Here is a 20,113-nt window from a genome sequence, read left to right on the forward strand (position 1 = left end):
AAGACTTAGAGTCAGATTACCAGAGCTGTCTTATCTGTTACAGGGGGAGCAGAAACCTCAATCTTCCTTCTCTTTTCTCTCTCTCTCTCTCATTCTCTCATTTTTTCTCTGCTCCCCTCTCTTGTCGTCTTTCTCATTCCCTTCTCCCTTGTCTTGTGGCCCATGTGATGACTGTCACGCGGTGGCTGAATTATAAGAATCACTGAGTCATGCTTACCCCATCACTTACTCACAGATATGACGGACCTGCAAAAGTCAACTTTGTATTCATACAACGAGCACAGTCCATCTGTTTAATTAATTCATTAAGGTGTTTTGTTTTATAAAGCTTGTTGTTAACCCTGATATCACATTGCTATAGACTTGTGCCTCCGTCTCACATGTAGGAAGGGCCTTAACATTTTTGCCTTGCCAAGACATCATACCAAATGATCATTTCAACACACACTAAGTGAATTACTTAAGCTAGTGTTGTCTTGCAGAAGACCACTGTTACTAGACGTGCCTCTGTTATTTACACAGGCAGTTTGTTTTGCTGTGTCTGTGGCATGGCGTGGGACAATAGCAGGGTCTCCTTCGAGTTTTTTGATTGACAGCGTGTCACGGGCTTGTTTTGTTTGTCTCCTCAGGTGGATAGTTGTTTTCGTTCAGTGTTTGTGTGCCTGCGGTTTGTGTGACCAGTGTGACCAGAAGATGACGAGGTGAGAGAAAGCTATGGGATGCAAAATGCAGAGTTATGTACAAAAGCCTCCCCTCATGTTCTGTATGGTCTTCTATTCTTCCTTGTCTCTGATTGACAGGAGATTAGTGGGAGTTTTTGCCATATCTGTTGTGTTATGCTAAAGTTTTGCAATTTTAAGGGTGTAGCCACATAACGTATCAGTGTGTGGATGTAGCCTACAATGATGAGGGAATTTTAAAAATCCTAAAACTGCTTATGCTATGCAGCTAGTACGCAAAAAGCCACCCCCAACTTCCAAAACTGGAACAAAAATAGTATAACAAAATAGGTACACAATACCATTGTTTCCATTAGCTTAGTGATGCACTTGGAATCACTGGTGCAGAGTAAGAACTTTCACCTTGAGTCTTGTAATCCTCAAGCTATGTACATTGATTTGGAGCTTTTATTGCTGTATATTATGAACAGCAAAGCACCTCTATTACTACTACCAACCACCCATCACTCATTTGAAGCCACTTTGATTGCCTTTAAGGGCCTACCTCAAAATTGATCATTTTGAAGCAGCTTGAATGGCCCTGCCTGGTTATTGATCATGTTGACTAAAGTTGTGATTGCTTTTTCTCTCTCTTAAAGGCACCCCATTGATTAGAGAGCGTAACTCAAGCTGTTTTTAACTCCCAGTTTTACTCTGGTTGCCTGTCTCTGGCTGCCTGATTGAAATCTGATGGTCACGGCTGCTGGAGGCAGGACAGCTATTCATCTGCCCTCGGGGGCTTTAGTGACAGTGACTACAGCAATAATGGGGTAGAAAAACAGAGAGCGGGAGAGAGGACACAGCGTGACTGTGCTCTTTGTGAGGGGTCAGACTGCGAGGGCACCGCGGTTCCAGTCTCTTAATTAGGCAGGTAGGGCAGCGGCGACCGTCCCCGCTTGACAGATTAACATGGACAATTTAACCACTAACCTTCCGAACTGGGCCCTCTCCAAAATACCACAGGCTTGGGTTTCACCTGAAGGGCATGAAGCAGTGGCCAGTAAGACGGCACCTGGAGGAGTTTGATCATGAACCTAGGTTATCTCTATTGGCAGATGTACAGTACTTGGGAAATTTGGAAGGACGCTACCCATGGCAGAAGAATTGAGCGAGAACCTAGTAACATTCTCTATCGTAATTTATGCTTTTGTGTGTGTGTGTGTGTGTGTGTGTGAGAGAGAGAGAGAGAGAGAGTTTTATATTGTGTGCCTATAAAAGACACTGGAGTCAATCATTTTATGTAATTTGACATTGACACATTATTTCCTCCTGCATTCTTATGGGTGGCTGTCTTTCCAGTACAGCCCTGCCTACAGCGAACACATAAAAAAGGTGTGTGCTTCTGCCTTTTGAAAAACCTGCCATTGATGAAACCAAAGGATAAAACCTGTTGTGTTTACAGTAATTAACTCGTCTCGCTGTGTGATTTATGACGTACTGGCAGGAAGAGAGACGGAAACAAAAAAAAACTTCTCTCCACAACCCAAAGGCTTTATTTATATTCATGACGTACAGCAAATTCCCAGATGTTAAAGGTAGTCATGTTTAAATGTGGCGAAATGATTCGTGGTGAGCATATGAGGATTTCAGAGGGAGGAGAAAATGACTTTCTGCTCAGGTTGTTTTTATTACAACAGATGAAGATGAATGTAGAAGCCTCGTAACAGTGCTTGATTAGCCTCCTCGTTAGCCCTAGTCCTTGCTATGGCCTGGCTGAGATGTTAATGAATCCAAACCATAAACACAAACTCAGTCTTTTTTCTTCTTATTTTACATTTTTTTTTAACTGGAAACATTAGTACAAATTCCTCTTAACAGTCATAGCCAAAGCAATGCCAAAAAGATTTGAATCTACAAGATTGAGACTAATGAAGAAAATGAACCCAGACTCAACTTGACCTCAGACACTATTATTTCTGTTCTGTCATTAATCTGTTAATGCATGCTAACAGTTCAATGCTTGAAGGATTTTTTTTTACACTACCTGTGGCAATTTCTTTTCTCAGGCCGAGTGCATGAAGTTTGGGTGGGGTTGGTGGGTCCTTACCTGATGGCCAGACCTCCACCCGCCCCCCAGTGCATCCTGAGGGGGGTGGGGGCCGCTGTAAACACCCTACACTTCAGCTGTGACAGGCCGGACCCCCCTCTGCTGTTCTCAGGGTGAGTGCTGCACAGGTTGGTAGGCTGGTGAAATGCACTACTAATGAATAGCTATCACTGTAGTACTGGCTGATGAGGGTCAATAGAAGCAGGTGACAGCCTTTGAGTTCTCAACACAAATGCTGCAGAAAGATCCATAAACTATATTTGCACACATGGGATTAAGACAAAAATGCAGCCCAATTATCCAAATATGCCATCTTTTCTCACCCTCTCAATGGGAGCCATAACAATATTGTGACATTTCAAATCAAACTCAATCCTCTCTGTCATTACTTAAATCTTTCGCCATTGTTTGGTTATTGGTAGCGAAAAAAAACTCACAAGCAACAGCACTGACAAGCTCTTCTGAAATGCTAATTTCCAGACTTTAACCCTATCAGACACTGTGCTGGGTATACATATTTTGTCCATAGCCGTTCTAATAATCTTTAGTTTACAGCTCATGTATTGTGTATGTTGTTTTTAGCTCAACAAAAGGGGCTGTCCACATATGGAATCTGAACACAAGAAGGCCTGAGAATGTTCTAGATGGCCATGGGGGCTCCTCCGTCATCTGGGTGAACACACTCGACAGAGAAACTGTCCTCAGGTAAGGGAAACTCTCATCAGGGAAACTCAATAAGGCCCCATCAGTCTCGCTTCACTTGCTCTCCTAATGGCACTGGAGGAGGAAAGCTATCTTGCAGAAGAAAGAAAAAAACAAATAGCAGTCGCAGTCACAAATTAGAGTGCGTTTTGAAGTCAGGATAGGGAAATGTACAGTCGTCTGGTCTACAGTCTTTGGAGATTACATTATACTACTGTTCAAAAGTTTGGAATCGCCCAGAAAAGGACACATTTTCCCAGGAAAGCTCATATTCATCCATCAAATAAGGTGCATAAGGAATAGAAACACACTGTTTATGAATATGTAGTGTGAGCTTGTGTGCCCATGGATGTGTGAGTCTAGGAAGTCAGGGCAGGAATATGTGTCTGTGGTTGGTTTACAGTCTTTGTAAATTACATATGTATGTCAACACTCCGTGTCTGTTTATGAATATTGTGTGTGTGTGTGTGTGAAGCCAGGGCAGGGACATGCGTGTGTGCCTGTGGCCGCTGGCTGAAGGCCGTGGTGACGTCTCTGACTCCCTGTACACAGGCAGCGTGGGCTTCTGTCAGTGCTCTCTGCTCAGCAGGGGGGCCAGCAGCAGTCTGCTGGCATACGCCTCGGAACAGATGGAGGAGGTAAGGAGGAGGAAATGGCTAATGCCCGCTATGACTGATAATAATGATGTGCTTTTGTGTCATGGAAACGTGTATTTGTGCTGGAGCAGTCTGTTGGTCTAGACCCCTTTAAACATACTTTCTTGTGTAAAAGTATTGCACATCTGTTATCGGCCGAAACTATAATCACGCCTGTTCATGAACTAGCATATTTATACAAAAGAGAAGAGATGGTTAATACTCATCACACTCAGAAAGGTGATTATGTGTTGGGGGGGGGGGGGGGGGGGCAGAGCAGTCAGTTGGCCTACTCTCCTTGACGTATTGAGAAGATAAGGGAGGAAAGTGGGGTGATGCCCATCATATCTCTCATTATGAGAAATTTAATTTAATGCTGTGCAGGCACGGTGGAGCCCTCATTACCTTCTGAGGTCTGACTGTCTAAGCTGGTGGTGTCAGCCAGTCTGAGGGAAAATGAAGCTCCTCTTCTCTCTAATGGGCAGAGGTGAGGGAGGGGTGGTGGGAGGGGGGTGAGGGTGAGATTAAGAAGCTCCGTGGCTGATTGGTCATCCCCATCCCATGCCCAGTGAAGCGGAATGGAGAGCCAAGCGCCAGCAGCACCCGCCCCCCCCCCAACCCTACCCCTTGGGTGCCTTTGCTGCCCTGTAGATTTGTGTTACACCCCCCTCGCTCTGGCTCTGCCCCACATGAAAGCGCCGGGCCGGTCACTCGATCCAGGCAGTCTCTGCTGAGGCTGACCTGGCGCGGAGAGAGAGACAGAGACGGAGACAGAGAAAGGCGCGCAGGGAGGCAGGCCAGAGCAGAGGGCGTCTGGGTGCCGCGAGTCTTCAGTCACGCCATCACAGATCTCTCCATCTCCTCCACCCAGCCAATTCAGCTGCCACACACCCGAGGCTCTGAACCACAACCACACTCTCTGAATGAGGGTGTTGTTCTTTACCCTGAGGGATCCCATGATAAAGCCCTTGGAGGTTATAGTTAGAATCCTCAGATGAAGTGACTGTTGCATACTGGCTTCACTGAAATTAATTGGCCTCATTCAGGATACAACATCTGAAGAAAAATGTGCATAGTTCTTGTAATTTATTTTTTTAAATGTTTGGTAAGAACAGAATTTACACCTGGTCCTGGCCATGTGTTAAGTGTGCCTAATTACTGAAACATCAATTCAATATTTATATTTTTTGAGGCAAAGTGGCATAACTGCACTTTGATAAACTAACTACAAATAATTCATATTTCAGTAGGTTAAAGTAAGGTTGCAGTCTGCAAAAATAAAAAAAAATGTCCTCATCTGTTGCCAAGATCACCCTGTACCCTGTACCCATACAATAGTTCAGTTCCTCAAAGGTGCAGTCTGCAATTATACTTCGATACACTTTTTTGTGTATGTGCTAAAAAAAAAAACTCTGGTTTGTTCACAGTCCTGAATCGAAACGGGAAACAACAAGTGGCTCGGACTGAGCCATACACTATTCCAGCCAATCAACACATTCCAGCCAATCAACACAAGCACGGAAGGGAGGGGTGTAATTTGATTGGCTGTAGAGCTAAAAAATCAGCAACCTTCAGACAAAATCGTGGAATCGTATTTCCATGAAATAAATTGTAAGGACTGAAGCCAGTTTAAGAAGCCCTCTGTCTGTAAGTCTCCATAGCCGCCTGTAAGAAAAAAAGCCTGAACTTGCCCTAGACTTTACAAACAGTTTTGCGCAAAGACCTTGTTCTTTGAAATTGGGCAGATTAGTTTGGGTGACAGTGATGACTGCCAACTCGCTTTTGACAATCTGGACTGATTCTTTTTGATTTGTTATTGCAATGTCTAAGAAGGGCATCTACCCAACGCCGTGCCCTTCCTGTAACACAGGTGCTGCTGTTGTTCCACCTGAGACAGGCCAGCGGGAGATGGCACCACTGTGCACACTCCAATCTGAAAAAACCTTTATTCATTCAGTACAATGTACCTAGTTGTTCCTTTAGTTCTGTTTCTTCTTCTCTTGCACAGGCATGTCTAATGTCTCATAAGCGAGGATTGCTGTAATTATAAATCAACAAGCACGTGAATGATTAACACTTGTGCACACTATCGTTTAACAAAACCACAGTGGATCGGATTTCCAGCAGAGGATTTTTTTTTATGACCCATAATACACACAAAACACTCAACATTATTTAAAAGGTATAAAGCTTTAATGAATAGGACCTATATAAATATAACAAAAACATTAAATAGTGGGAAAGCGTAAGCCAAACAAAGGTCTGTGTCATGATGGTTCTTGTAGACCATTTTCAACTTTTTAACCATAAACCATTTTTTAAGAGTGTTCTAAGCACCTGAAAGATTTGTTAGTATGTGTCCTTTAAAGTTCCATTTAGCATGCTAGGTGGCTGTGAATAAGCCTTTTTATCTTCAGATCCGTTGTTACCAGTAAGGCATTCTGCCTACTGAAGAAATTTAAAGTAGAATCATCAGCTTTTTAATTAAACCTAATTAGCTCCTTCCTTAAGAGCACACTGACATCCCAAGACTGGCTGCCCTAGGTAGTATAGGCAGTGACTTGCATCCATCAAGCCCAGAACAGGAAACTAAGGAAAGGGTGGACCCAGAGGTAGAAACTGAGCCGCCCCATCAATTTCCACTTTCCCAAACACTCCTGCCCCCCCGCCCCCAAAGTGCCTTCAGTTACAGGCCAGTCCTCAACCTTAGTGTTTACCCCCAACTCAAGATTGGTGCCACTAAGTGAAGTGCCCTTCAACCACACTGCTTAAATCGAAAGGCAAAAGGTGCATTATTTATGGGCAGCGAGTGGCCATACGCGAGACCGGCCAGCACCTGGGGCTCCGAGCTCTCAAAGCCAGCCTTGTTTGGGCGAGCACCGGTAAACATACGGCACAGATGTGGCACCCTGCTAAAATATGAATTGCTCATTAGACAAGGCCTGCGTATGCACCACTTAATGAGGATCTATCTCGATCATCAATGGGAGACGCAATCAACCAATGGGACAGCCCAAATTGTTTGGCAGGCTCTTTGCCTCGTGGGCTTCATTGTACCTGTGTGTATTTTATTAGAGGCTTTGCCAGCGTGTTCAGGAAGTGGGGCAGTGTGTTTTACCCAGATTGATTATAGACTGTGGGGTGACGGCCGCAGATTGTCGATCTACCCCATAGGGGCATAGGAACAACTTTTATGCTTCCTATTGTGTTTTACGAGCTGGAGGTATTGTGTAAGATCAGTCTCCGTGTCAGATGGGGCGAATCAAGTCGTAACTTGATGAATCAGAATAAAAACACAGAGAGCTTTTTGGAAACAGTCCTCAGAAAGCAGGGCCAGGGTTTCTCTCTCTCTTTCTCTCTCTCTCTCTCTCTCTCTCTCTATCTATCTATCTCTCTGTCTCTCTCTCTTTCTCTTTCTCTCTCTCTCTCTCTCTCCCTCCCTCTCACTTTCAGAGAAGACTTTGAAGGAGAGACAGACATGACAAACAGATAACTGTCTGCACGTTGCACACTGCATAGGTTTTGAATCAACGCTGATGTTTGTCTGGAAGAACTACATGTGGTTTTGAATCAACGCTGGTGTTTGTCTGGAAGAACTGGTCTTTGTTAGGAGTAAGTCCTTTGAAGCAACTGTTGTCCATCACTACTAATGTAGACAGAACTTTCATTGGAGGATGTTATTTTAAAAGACTCATCATGCAAATGTAAATGACCACAGAACTCCGTCTTCTCTGAGCTTCCTTAATATAGAGTCGCCTTGTGATGCTCTTCCTGCAGGTGAAGGTCCTGGAGTTGTCCAGCAAGGTGCCACTTTGCACCCTGAAACCTGACAAGAAGCTGGGGATGGTCATGTGCCTGAAGATATGGCAGGTAAGGAAACAGCAGCACACTATTGTTTAATCCCATCCTACCTCACCTCAACTGAACTCCAGGGCCTCCTGTTACCTTTCATCATACTAGCTATCTTTCATAACCAGCGTTCCTCCACTGTTTGGCACAGGAAGAAACAACACGCCGAGTCCCTTTTAAACATCACATTTGGTGTCAGCCCTGTTATGAGTAGTTTGGCAGGTCGCTGTACCCATGTAGCTCAATATACACATCAGAGAAATCTGGGCGAGGAGGAGGAGGTGGATTTATGACCTAACCTGTCCGGGGGTTATTATTTTTTTCCCCCCAGTGACGTTTTTGTCAATTCGTTGTTGTCGGGCTCAGCTCTGTAATTAGTGCACTTGGAAGGGCTGGGGTTCAGGGCTGTTTATCAGCCTGAAGCTGGGGATGGCATCCAAGAGCCCACCCCAGTGTTTTGTAAACACTGTCAAGGGCTTGACTTCCTCAGCACCCCTCCAAACCTCCCCACGCTACCAGGGCAACCAAGCCTGTAATTATTTTCGATCTTAATTAATATCATTTTTAGGGTCGTGGTTACAATTTTCCCCCTAGTTAAACTAAAATAAACAGGATGGGCCCCTATAGGAGCTTTGATGGCAACTGGCATCAAAACGGCGGCGTTGGCATGGGCTGCGGGCAGTTTGGGGTGGCACTATCCGTAGTACAGAAACCACAAGACTGGTTTTCTTACAATTTGTTAGTTTACAAAGGTGCCCCCCCCCACCCCTGTTCCTCATCGTTTCTTTGTGGTGCTTTGGAGAGACATTGGTGGTTTCAGAGATGATTGCCAGCAGAGCGATTAATAACTTTGCAATATTAATGACAAGCTGTACAGGCAGCCTCTGACATCAAAGCAGGGAACCAAGGTGGTACTAAATCACTTCAAACTGGATCCTTTCATGGTGCGACCAGAGCGATCTGTAACTGTCAAAATGCGGCCCAGCAAGCTGCTGCACAGTTAAAATGCAGAAAGCCACAGAACCTGACCCATCCAGTAGGCTGTGTGTGTGTGTGTGTGTGTGTGTGTGTGTGTGTGTGTGTGTGTGTGTGTGTGAGAGTGTGTGTGAGAGAGAATAGCCTGGCATGGCTGTGAAGGCGTTAGATGTGTTAAGCATGCCTCTCTTGGCGAGAAAACCGCGCTTGCGGCCCATGGCCCGGCACATTCCCCCGCTCGCGGTGTCAATCAATCACGAGACAGTTGCCTGGTTATAGACACGATCCCCACTGGTGAGGCCTGCTGCTTGCCCAACCTCGCGCTCAGCAGGGGAGAGGAAGTGCAGAAAGAGGAGAAGACACTGACATATTGCCCCGGCCCACCCACAATGCCTCTCTCTCTCTCTTTCGTGCTCTCTCATTCCTTCTTTCTCTGTCTCTGTCGTTCTCTTTCATTCCTTCAGTCATTTTTCCCACCCTCTCCGTGCCTGAGTGACTTTGAGCCAGAATCTTTTGTCATGTCGACAGAGATCTGCAAACAGATTGATTGGTGAGCTTCAAGTGTTCGGCTTCGACTCTTGGAAAGGATTAAATGCCATATTAAGTAACGCTCTCTTTCACTTTTGTCTTTCCCCTCAATTTTTTTCACACGACACTACATTCCATACTCATTTCATTTTCCTTTTTTCCTACATCACTCCACCCGCTTCTTCTCAAGGCTAAGCATGTGGAGCGAGCTCCGGAAGGCAAGGGGTGCTCTGCGATGTGATTGGCTGATGGGCCAACCGGGGGAGCGGAGGAACCGTCTCCATGTGTTGCTGGGAGTCGTGGGCTTAGAGCCGCCATGATGTATGATGTGCGAGGCTTTTAACATGAACAGAGGCTGGCGGCGAGAAGGAAATGTTCCTATACAGATATCCATCACTCTCAGCTCGTCGCCCGCCGGGCATGACATCATCGCAGCCCCGGCTGGGATTGGTTCCTTATGTGCTGCCCAGTTCTCTTTCCCTGCTTGTGGTGTTCTCCCCGACCCGGGTTCCTCGGACAGCGGCCTGAGCTCTGCACAGCTGTTCAGTGGTGTGCCCCGAGAGCTGTCAACTGGGGACATGTGTGCGTGTGGATGTGTGTGTGTGTGTGTGTGTGTGTGTGTGTGTGTGTGGAATCGTCATCATCTGCAGCAGCAGCATCCTGTATGGCAGTCTTCAATCACAGGCATCGCTCATAGCTCCACTGGCATGTGGTGAGGCCCTCAGTTCCTGGCCCCTCCACCCCCTAACCACACTGACATGCCCAGGCAGCCTCAGATCCAGGCCAGGGTTGGGGCGGGTTGGGGGTGGGGGGTGGGATGGAGACCCTTGACGAACCCCGACGAACCCCCTCCTCTCAACCAGAGCTGTGGATGGGTAGGTGGGTCGGTGTTGCTGTCGTGATCTACCGGCTTTTTGAGCTACAGTAGAGCACTCTGTGGGGCTGGTTGGTCCAGCCCTGCCCTTGCCCAGCTGTGCGCGTGATGAATCTGTTTCTGAGGCTTGAGCCCCCTAGTCCCGGCGAAGCGCACTCGTGTAGAAGAGCCTGCGGAGGATATAATGAATAACCTGTCTTCCCAGGGTTCCGCGACCTCTGACCCGTGACATCATCAATCAGGGAGCTCCTACACTTAACTGAAGTGCAGGGGCTGGAGGTCGCCAGACGGTAATGCTTAACAACTGTCTATGAGGCAGCGCGGTTTGATTTGCCCATGTTTTTATTTGTTTTTGCTGTACGGCCTGTAGCGCTGGGTTTGTCGTGCGCGGATGTGTCAGTGTATGATTCTGTGTATAATTTGTTAAAACGGGCTGGGGATGGGGTGTGACGGCAGGTGGGGGAACTGTGACGGTGGGAAAAAGAGGGAGCCCCCCCCCCCACACACACACACACACACACACACTCTTCTGCCGCCCTTTACGCATCAGGAAAGAATTTTTTTTTCCTCCCTTCCGCGGGCTGTGCTCACTGCCTGCAGGGCAGACAATATGTAAAGGCTTTCGCTTTTACGTTCCCCAGTAAAAGCAACAGCACACGCTCCGTGTCTCTGCTCCACCAAGGCTTGGGGTGGAGCTCTCACTTTTACAACCCGTCAGTTCAGGTAACGAAGGAGTCTGACCTCTAGCCAACCAAAGCTCTCTTTCCCCCTTCTCTACATGCGGCAGTTCCACCTCCGCCGGAGAGTTACGAGCTCACCTTAAGGAGAGGAGCTGCTCTCTCTCACGCCGTGGTGTGGTGTCCTAAGACCCCACAGGCCATGCATGAATGTCTAGCCTGCAGGAGGAGAGGAGAGGAGGGGAGGAATGGAGAGGGGGATAGAGGGAGGAGGGGAGGGCTCCTCCTCTTCCACTGTAAATCTTTGCCCTGCCAGACCGGAGGGCCCCTGCAGTGCTGCCCTGATATATGGCGTGCCTGCGCGTCTTTTTTATCATCTCACCTTCATGTTTGTGCTTTATCTACTAATGTGATTTACGAGCCTGCCGCTACCTGGGCTTCCCAGCGCAGGGCTTTCCCCTCCTCTCGACATGCCTCTCACCGGGCGAGTGCCGCGGAGGTAAACACACGCTCCCACCGTAGCATTAGCCTGAGAGTATGCAAGGTCATTGAGTCTATGAATGTGTGTGTGTGTGTGTTGTCTGTGAGAGAGAGTGTGTGTGTGTGTGATTTTTTTTTTTTGGGGGGGGGGGGGGTTGAGTGGGTGTATGAGTAAAAAAAAGGCATGGTGTGTGTGGTTGTTTGTGTGTATTAAGTTGTGTGAATGTGTGCGCGGGCGGGGGTGGTAAGAATAGAGGTGTGTGTTGGGTGTTTGAGAGGCTGTGTGTGTGTTTGTGTATGGTCCTGGAGTGCCTGGTGCCACTGCTGTGTTTCAAGACCACAGTGAGTGGGCTGAGGTCTATGCCCTGTTTATGAGACAATATTGAGGAAAAAGCTCCAGCTTTCTGTTTGCACAATACAGTTGCTTTGGGTTTGGGCGTACGTGTCTGTCTGCTTGACTTTGTGTTTGTATGGAAACAAGTGGGTGCGCACAATGGCCCCATTACACAATTTATTGTGTCTGCGATGCGTCTGTCTTATTACATGTGTGCAGACACAGGACGATGACCCCCTTCTTGTCTTCATTGTCTGATTGTGTGTTTCAGTGATGTTTTTGTCTATGTGGATATATGTGCTCTGCTGTTAGTGTCTGTGTGTGTGTGTGTTTCTGGTTATATTTGTGTGTTTGGATATAGGTGTGTGTGTGTATGTGTTAAGCATATGTGTGTCTGTATATCTGTGTGTGTGGCTGTATGTGTGTGTTTTAATGTGTGTGTTTGTTTGTGAATATATGTGTGTGTGTGTGTGTATGCACGAATATATGTGTGTGTTTGGATATTGCTGTGTGTGTGTGTGTGTGTGTGTGTGTGTGTGTGTGTGTGTGTTGCTTTGTAAGAGTGCAGCAGGAGCCGTACAGATGAGGAGTAAAGTGACGAGCGCTGTAATAGGCTGCCAGCGGGAGAGGCTGATTAATGGAGCACAGAGTGTGGCGCTGCGCTCTCTCCCAGATAACCCCTGCTCCGCCACTTCTCCCTCCCTCCCTCCCTCCCTCCCTCTCTCTCTCTCTCCTTCCCTGTCCCTCTCTTTCTCTATCTCCCTCTCTCTGCCTCCCCCCCTAACAGTGTCATTCACTCACGCTGATAACCTCTGCTCTGCGGCTTCTGTGGCCGTCCTTTGCTTTCTGTCTTTGTCTCTTCCTTTATCTGTCCTGCTTCCTTTCTTTTCTCTTTTGTTGTCCTCCTTTCTGCTCTCTGATTTTTAGTCACTTCTTCTCTATTCTTTTTCCCCAGGATTATGTTTATTTAAATTGTCTGTATCTCTTCACATCCCTTCTCTTACTGCTCTTTCTTTTCTCATCAGTTGTTACTTACCTTCTCTTCCCTCTCCTCTTCCTCTTTTCTCGGCAGCCAGATTCCGGGGAAGGTCCTCTGCTGGTGGCTGGGTATGAGGACGGCTCGGTTCTCCTGTGGGACGTGTCCCTGGGGCGTCCCCTCAACAGCCTGCGTGTGCACCCCGAGCCCGTCATGTCCCTGGCCTTCGACCCCGACCGCCAGCGCGGCGCCTCAGGTTCTGCAGAGAACACCATCCGCTCCTGGGCGCTTGATGGCCAACGGAACCTACAGGTAAGAGAAGGCTAACCACTCTCTCACCCTCTCACTGTTAAGTCGGTGCACTGTGAATCAGAGGGGAATTTATGAGCTCAATATGTCTTAGTAGAGTGCAATTTACTCTTACATTCTAGCGACTAATTTAGTGGCTATTGTGGATTTTAATAGAACTTTATCCCTCGGACAGAATTCACAAACTAGAGAAATCAGCTGTGGTTTATTGACAGCTAGTGACAGGGGACAGTCCTCATAGCACGGTGGTCCACTCACACAAAGAAAAGATAACTCTTAGATAGCATGTCTCAAGTGCTCTCAAGTTAACAAGCTAGGAATGAGCGGTGTTGGATATTTTCCAGTGTAGGGCGAAGAAAGCCTAGTCAGTAACCCCACCATGTCTTTGCACTTTAACCACCTACCTACTACTGTCGAATTTGTGGGTATGAACCCCGTGGTGAACATAGTACCCCTGCTTCACATAAATAAGGCCCTGCTTACAACCTCTTACAACCCCTTAAAATCCATTTGCCCCTGCAACACTACAATAAAAAAACATGGACCTTCTTGGCTTGGTTGTCACAGCGGGCCCTGCTCTCGGCCTGCCCCTGCACTTCTTTTTTCCAGAACACTGGCACAGAATCCAGCTTTCCCACCATCGTTCTCTCTTTTACTCTCTTTCTCTTTCTTTCTTTCTCTCTCTCCAAACAGCAAGCACTCGTAGATTCAGGATACTTAAAAAAAAAAAAAACACCAACAAGAAACAAATGTACCCTACAACTGGGCCGTCCATCATCTTGTGTAACAGCCAAGCGCATCTGAAGGGTGATGCCTCATTGAGAGCCGTATGTTGTGTCAGTTTCTGTTGCGCCCGCCGTTTCACACAGAGCCGGCGATTCAGGCGGAGTCTGATATACAGCTCCTGTGCTCAGGCCGGGGGTATTATTCTTTCCAACACTTTTTACAAATGAACGGATGAATTACAAATATTCGCCAACCTCCTCCTCCCTCCCTTTTGAGCAAGAAAATAGATCTGCCTGTATTACTGGAAAAAGTGTTTTTTTTTGTATTCAATATTGTGAAAAAGACGAGGCAGCACAGGTTTATTTGGTTTATTTTGCGCATGCAGAATTGATTTAATGTGTGTGTCTGCTGAAGATGGAGGTGGGAAAGTAGCCGGAGAAGGAGCCAACGGGGGCTTTTAAATTATCCCAGCGTGCAGCGCAGTGTGACGCCCAGACAGGCGTCCCCTGCTCTTCCCACAGCCGTGTGTGTGTGTGTGTGTGTGTGTGTGTGTGTGTGTGTGTGTGTGTGTGTGTGTGTGTGTGTGTGTGTGTGTGTGTGTGGTCGCAGCAGCAGTGGTGTCCAGTGACACTGAGAGAGGCAGCTGCGGCTGCTGCTGCTGTGCGGATGCTGACGTTGCCGCGGACGATCTGCCCGTGAGAGCTCATAAAAGCGGCCCATCTTGGAGGCTACTAAGCAAACAGGAGGCATATCTGCAGTGAGAGGCACAGCGGTTTCACTGCGGGGGCCCACACTAAGGCTGAGGAGCTGGAAGTGGCACAGGGGCCCCAGAGCTCACATCAACCTCCCCCTTCCTAATGCGTTCACACACTCACATACACAGTTCTTGCTTTGCCTGTTGTCGTCTCTCTAGCTTTTTTCTTTCCTCTCTTTCTTTCTTTTTTTCTTCTTCTTTCCTCCTTCTTGTTTTATTCTGTTTTCTCACTCTAAATCCTTTCTCAAAATCTTCCATTTTCTTTCTGCATTTAGGTCTTACTTAGCAGTGACCTGAAGTTAACCCCAAATGACTATAGAAAAAGACTGATCATACACACATGTTCTGTATTTGTGTGTTTGTGTTTGTGCTGATTCCTAAATTTGTGCAGGTACTCTGCACAGGAAAGGTGTTGTGGTAACTTGGGATTACTGGATGGAGTTTTGTTTGCTGACAAACACAGGGAAGGGTTCTCCAAGCAGAGGGAGGGAGGGAGGGAGGGAGGGAGGGAGAGGGAGGGAGAGAGGGAGAGAGGGAGAGAGGGAGAGAGGGAGAGAGAGGGAGAGAGGGAGAGAGAGAGAGAGAGAGAGAGAGAGAGAGAGAAGGCCTGACTGAGAGTTAACAAAAGGAACTGCGGGCTGGCAGGGAGAGAGGGAGTCAGAGAGAAAGCTGGAGGTAGATTAGCGGGGCAAATCAAGCATGGCTGTTAGCAAGCACCGTCTGAGGCTTCACTGACAGCTACCGCAGGTGGATCGCCCCTCCACCCCGCTGCCTCCCCATCATACAACAGGCATTACAGCTCATGCTATGAAACATCCCCGTGTCCGTCTCCCGTCCGTCCGCCCCGCAGGCCATACCTGCTCAGCAGGAATGCTCCCTCAGTGAACACGGCCGAGCTGAGGTCAGAGAGCTCCGACAGAGCAATCATCTGGAATGAAAATGGAGGGGGAGGGAGGATGACTACAAAAAAATAAGTGAAATAAGAAAGAAAGATTATGTTGAAAATGCACTCCCACCTTCACCCACTCCATTCCAGTCATCTGTCTTAGGATGGTGTGATTGACCTTTTTAACAATATGATTCTTTTAATTCTTTTAAATTGTTTCTGTCTTCTCTGGCCGTGCACCTTCTCTCTCACACACATGCCTGCATTTTGATAGCCCAGGTGACAAAAGCCTGTAATCTCCGTGCTGGGGTACAAGTCAGGAGGGTAGGGAGTGGGGTGGGATTGGGTGCACGGGGGTGCGGGGCGGGGGGTGTCAAAAATACCAGGAGGGAGAGAGGGAGACACCTCCTGCTCCTTTCTCGTGGACCGACAAGCCAGAGTGGACAAGTGATGATTGCTCTTTTCAATGGAGCGGTGTGAAGTCAGCCCTCCGTGCCAGGTCCCGGCCGGAGCGCGTTTCCTTACGTCGGCGCGAGACCCCGCCAGTCGATCACTCTCCCTCCCTCCCTCCGTCTCTTTGAACGCCAGCCGCTTGGCCGGCCTAGTCTCGCCTGCCAAGAAAAGAAAGTCTCTCCCTCCGTTTTTATTGGCCCTGGCGAAGTGAGGCCTTACCCAGGGAACTGTGTAGGCCCCAGCTGCAGAGCTAGAGCAGAGAGCAGGAGCAAGTCAGGACTGCTGGGGCCCGCTGGCAAGCTGACAGCGCGGGCCTGGCGTGCATTCTTCCCGAGGCAGTGTCGGACCACTAAAACAGAGGAAGAATGAAAGATGGAGCCTCGAAGAGCGATCTTCACGATGACTGGAGCTTAATTGTCGGGGAGGCGAGCGAGCGGTGTGTGCAGAGTTTCCCACGAGGGAGCCCGCTGCTTTTATTAATGACGGAGCTGCAGCTAATGATGCCGCCGGCCTGAAGCAGTGTCTCCCGGAGAATGTTCTGGAAAGCGGCAGGCCAAGTATTCCTCCCTATGCCTCCTAACCCCCACTCCCTGCCACCTCCTCCTCCCCCTCCTCCTCCTCCAGGAGCGACAGGGAGAAAGTTGGCAAGCAATCCAACTGAGGAACACTTGCAATGTAAACAACCGTGGACCCGTTTTTTATCGCTTAAGAGCAGACCCTTAATGAAATTAATGTATTTCCCTGACACAAACTCAGGGAAGCAAAACAAACAAAAATAGACACATTAACCTATCATTATCAGCTGCGTAATGCAAAGCAGATGGCGCTTGCTTCAAGCATACCAGCTCCGTCGCTGAGTGATTCATCTTTCTCTCCTCGTCCCATTTCTGCAACAACGCTGCTTTCTCACACACATACACACACACACACACACACACTCTCAAGTCACTCAAGTGGTGCTTGAGGAAAATATTAGGCTGTTTTCTATACTCCTCGTTTAGCTTCAAACCTCAGCATCATGGTGCAGGAATCATTCCTGCCTCTTCTGGCATCAGGTCCTTTCTCTTAATTAAACTTGCATTTGTGCTCAGCCTCTCTACTGACACATTCTTCTATCCGCCTGGGTTCGGAATACCTGGCTTATATCTTCCACATGCAGCGGCGAATGTCTCTGATTTTCCAGTCCGGAACAGGAGCACGCGGACAAATTCTTCAATGTCTTCCCCCGCGAACGGCCATTAGTCTCGCAGGACACAGCCTATGAAGTCGATTTTACGCTGTCCAGTTTGATTTCTGCATCATACCAGATGCTTTCAGCTTTTAGGCTCTGTATACATACACACACACTCACATACACACTTTTTCAGGAACTCCACACACACGCATGCTCGTGGGGTACTTGTAATTCTCGAGGACGCATCTGTGCAATGTCCACAGGAGTACGGCAATAGATAATGATCTCTCAGTAATACTTTATGATAAGTCACAATGTTGTCCATTAGGGAGATGGATGTGGTCTCAAGGACTCGGTAGATCACAGCGAAAAGCCAGAGAGCAGTAATCTTAAGCAGGCAAGCGTTACAATGTGTATTTATTGGGTCCCCTATTCTGTTGACCAGACCTTTCAATGCAAATGTAATTAATCAGATGTGCTTAGAGCAACACGGGCTCTGCAAACAAAAGTTTTCAGCAGAATGCTGAACGCCCCCATCCCCCTACTACCCCCCCCCCCCCCACCCCCCTCTCTGACGCGCACACACAAAGTGACAAAGGTAACTCAGCCAGCCCATTACTGCGTTTTAACTCCAAACCAAATAGTCGCCAGCGAACCGCTCTCTCGTCCCACTCGTGCCTAAATGTTTTAGGCCTGATGATTGAGTCCCTGGAGTCGAGCGCAGGTTTCCTCTGCCAGGTTCAACAGCTATTTAGTCCTTCATTTAGGCCTCAATCAGCAGACCCACTGATGTGTAGGGGACAGCTCAGAAGCTCTTTTTTTCAAAGAAGCACATTGTATGTTACCTACTTTTCATTACAGCTGTAATAATCGGCACATATTGTTGGATTAATATATTGCGGTTTGACGTGACCTCCAGTAATCTTGTCCTCGGTAGGATAATTGAGTCCTGTTCTGTTCATAAAAACAATAATTAAGTGATTCTCTGAATGTGAACCGAGACGTTTTCTGCTTTGACAACGTATTAAAAGATATATTAATATATTAATATGAAATGTTATCATTTGCTTCCTCTTTGGCTGATGTTGATACTGGAGGGGATTTGCATGTCTAACCACCTTGGACTTTGTGTGTGTGTGTGTGTGTGTGTGTGTGTGTGTGTGTGTGTGTGTGTGTGTGTGTGTGTGTGTGTGTGTGTGTGTGTGTGTGTGTGTGTGTGTGTGTGTGTGTGTGTGTGTGTGTGTGTGTGTGTGTGTGTGTGTGTGTGTGTGTGTGTGTGTGTGTGTGTGTGTGTGTGTGTGTGTGTGTGTGTGTGTGTGTGTGTGTGTGTTGATCTGAAGCCCTCACTGTGTTTGACTCTCTGGCATTGCCTTCCCGCTACAGCAACAGGAGTCCGTGGAACTGCTCAACCCAGGGATCTCTCAGCTCTGTGTCCGTGGAGATGGTAAGATCCTAGCGTCGGCCGGCTGGGACCACCAGATCCGCGTGTTCGGCTGGAAGAAGCTGAAGCCGCTGGCTGTGCTGAAGTGCCATACAGACATGGTGCTGAGTGTAACATTCTCTGACCACACTGACCCTGCAAAGAGAGTGATGGCCGCGGGTTCCAAAGACCAGCGCATCAGCGTCTGGTCCATATACAACCAAAGCTAGAGGAGGCCATCGCAAAGTTCATCAATTGACATTTTTTTTTTGTTGTTGTTGTTGACAACCCTTATTGCTTTCCAAACATAGTTGTAGTTTTCCTTTTTATCAATGCAAGTTCGGAGCTTTTTTATAGCTCCAATGAAAGATCTCTTGAATGATCTGTTGTTTTTGGACACCAGAAGAACCCCTCCCATTCACTGCTTTTAGCAATCTTTTTAGAGAAAATGGTCGTGTCAGCCATCTGTAAATAAGTACAAATCTCACCCCTGTGCTCTCCTGCAATTTACCACAGTAAAAGCACTGACTCTCTCTGCTAGTGGAAATGTTATATCTTTTAATCTGTCTGGTGCAGAGGATTTCTCTTTTTTTCACCCTACAGCTCCCATACTGTTTGCTTTTCTGCTTTGAGATTTGCTTCAGCAAGCTTCAACCTGAGGTATACGTTGCACCTGAGTTCCAGGGTATTCCAGTGTTCCCAACCCCCCCACCCTCAGTTTACCATTGCCCTCTAGTCTGACCCACCCCGCATTCATCACACAATGTTAATCACTAGTCTACGGACAGCAGAGACAAGGCTGTTTGTTACCAAGATTCATTGGAGGAGTTTACCTTTAGTTTTTCCCCTCCTGCTAGGTAGACAGTGCTTTCTGTGTTGATGTAGGGACAAAGTTGGGTCTCTAACTTCAGGCTCCTGTTGCTTGATTGCATCTGTCTGTCTAAAATGATTTTGCCTAGGACATTTATTGAATCATCTTTGCTGATTTACGGGGTACAATATAATATAAAATTGGACATTTAAGCCATGTCCTTTACTTTTGCTGTCCAAAGCAAAATGTGAAGTATAATATAAAACATTGTCTTTATAGCATTTTGTTTCAATGTATTTTGGAATAATTTGTTGACAAAATATTTTCCACATAATATCGTCTTCATTTTTTTACCTTCCTCCATAATTGTGCTTTGTTTAATCCTCGAGTGAATGCTGAGGGTGAACTAGGGCCAACTAATAAAATACTGGTCGTAACTATCATGAAATGTGATACATGTTTACTACTACTACTACTACTACTACTACTTCTACTACTACTACTCCTAATAATAATAATAATAATAATAATAATAATAATAGCAGCAGCAGCAATCATCTATAGGGCGGCACTTCAAACAGCACATAGCCGTTCTGCTTCCAAAATACCCATGTCTCAAAGGTCCCTCCCGACTAGAAAATCTCGTCCGACTGTACAGGAAGTCTAGGCGAAAAATCAAAGGCTCCTCTCTCCTACAGAACACATGGGAGAGCAAGGGAGGAAAGACAAAACAGTTCATTAGTGTATCTTCCACCGCCGACTTCGTCCTTGTCAACTCGGGACC

At 47.2% G+C, this 20,113-nt stretch overlaps 1 protein-coding gene across 1 annotated transcript; it reads left to right on the plus strand.

Annotated features, from left to right (window-relative positions):
* The first annotated feature begins 639 nt into the window (after positions 1–639).
* Positions 640–19,769, plus strand: gnb1l (guanine nucleotide binding protein (G protein), beta polypeptide 1-like). The gene is made up of 7 exons (XM_080852197.1): positions 640–701; positions 2,726–2,879; positions 3,349–3,471; positions 3,944–4,106; positions 7,881–7,973; positions 12,893–13,108; positions 18,482–19,769. The coding sequence occupies exons 2-7, from the start codon at positions 2,770–2,772 to the stop codon at positions 18,746–18,748; spliced, it is 972 nt and encodes a 323-aa protein (XP_080708323.1). The 5' UTR covers positions 640–701; positions 2,726–2,769; the 3' UTR covers positions 18,749–19,769.
* The last annotated feature ends 344 nt before the right edge of the window (positions 19,770–20,113 follow it).

The sequence above is a fragment of the Sprattus sprattus genome (genome assembly GCF_963457725.1).
Source record: "Sprattus sprattus genome assembly, chromosome: 15".
Classification (NCBI taxonomy): Eukaryota; Metazoa; Chordata; class Actinopteri; order Clupeiformes; family Clupeidae; genus Sprattus; species Sprattus sprattus.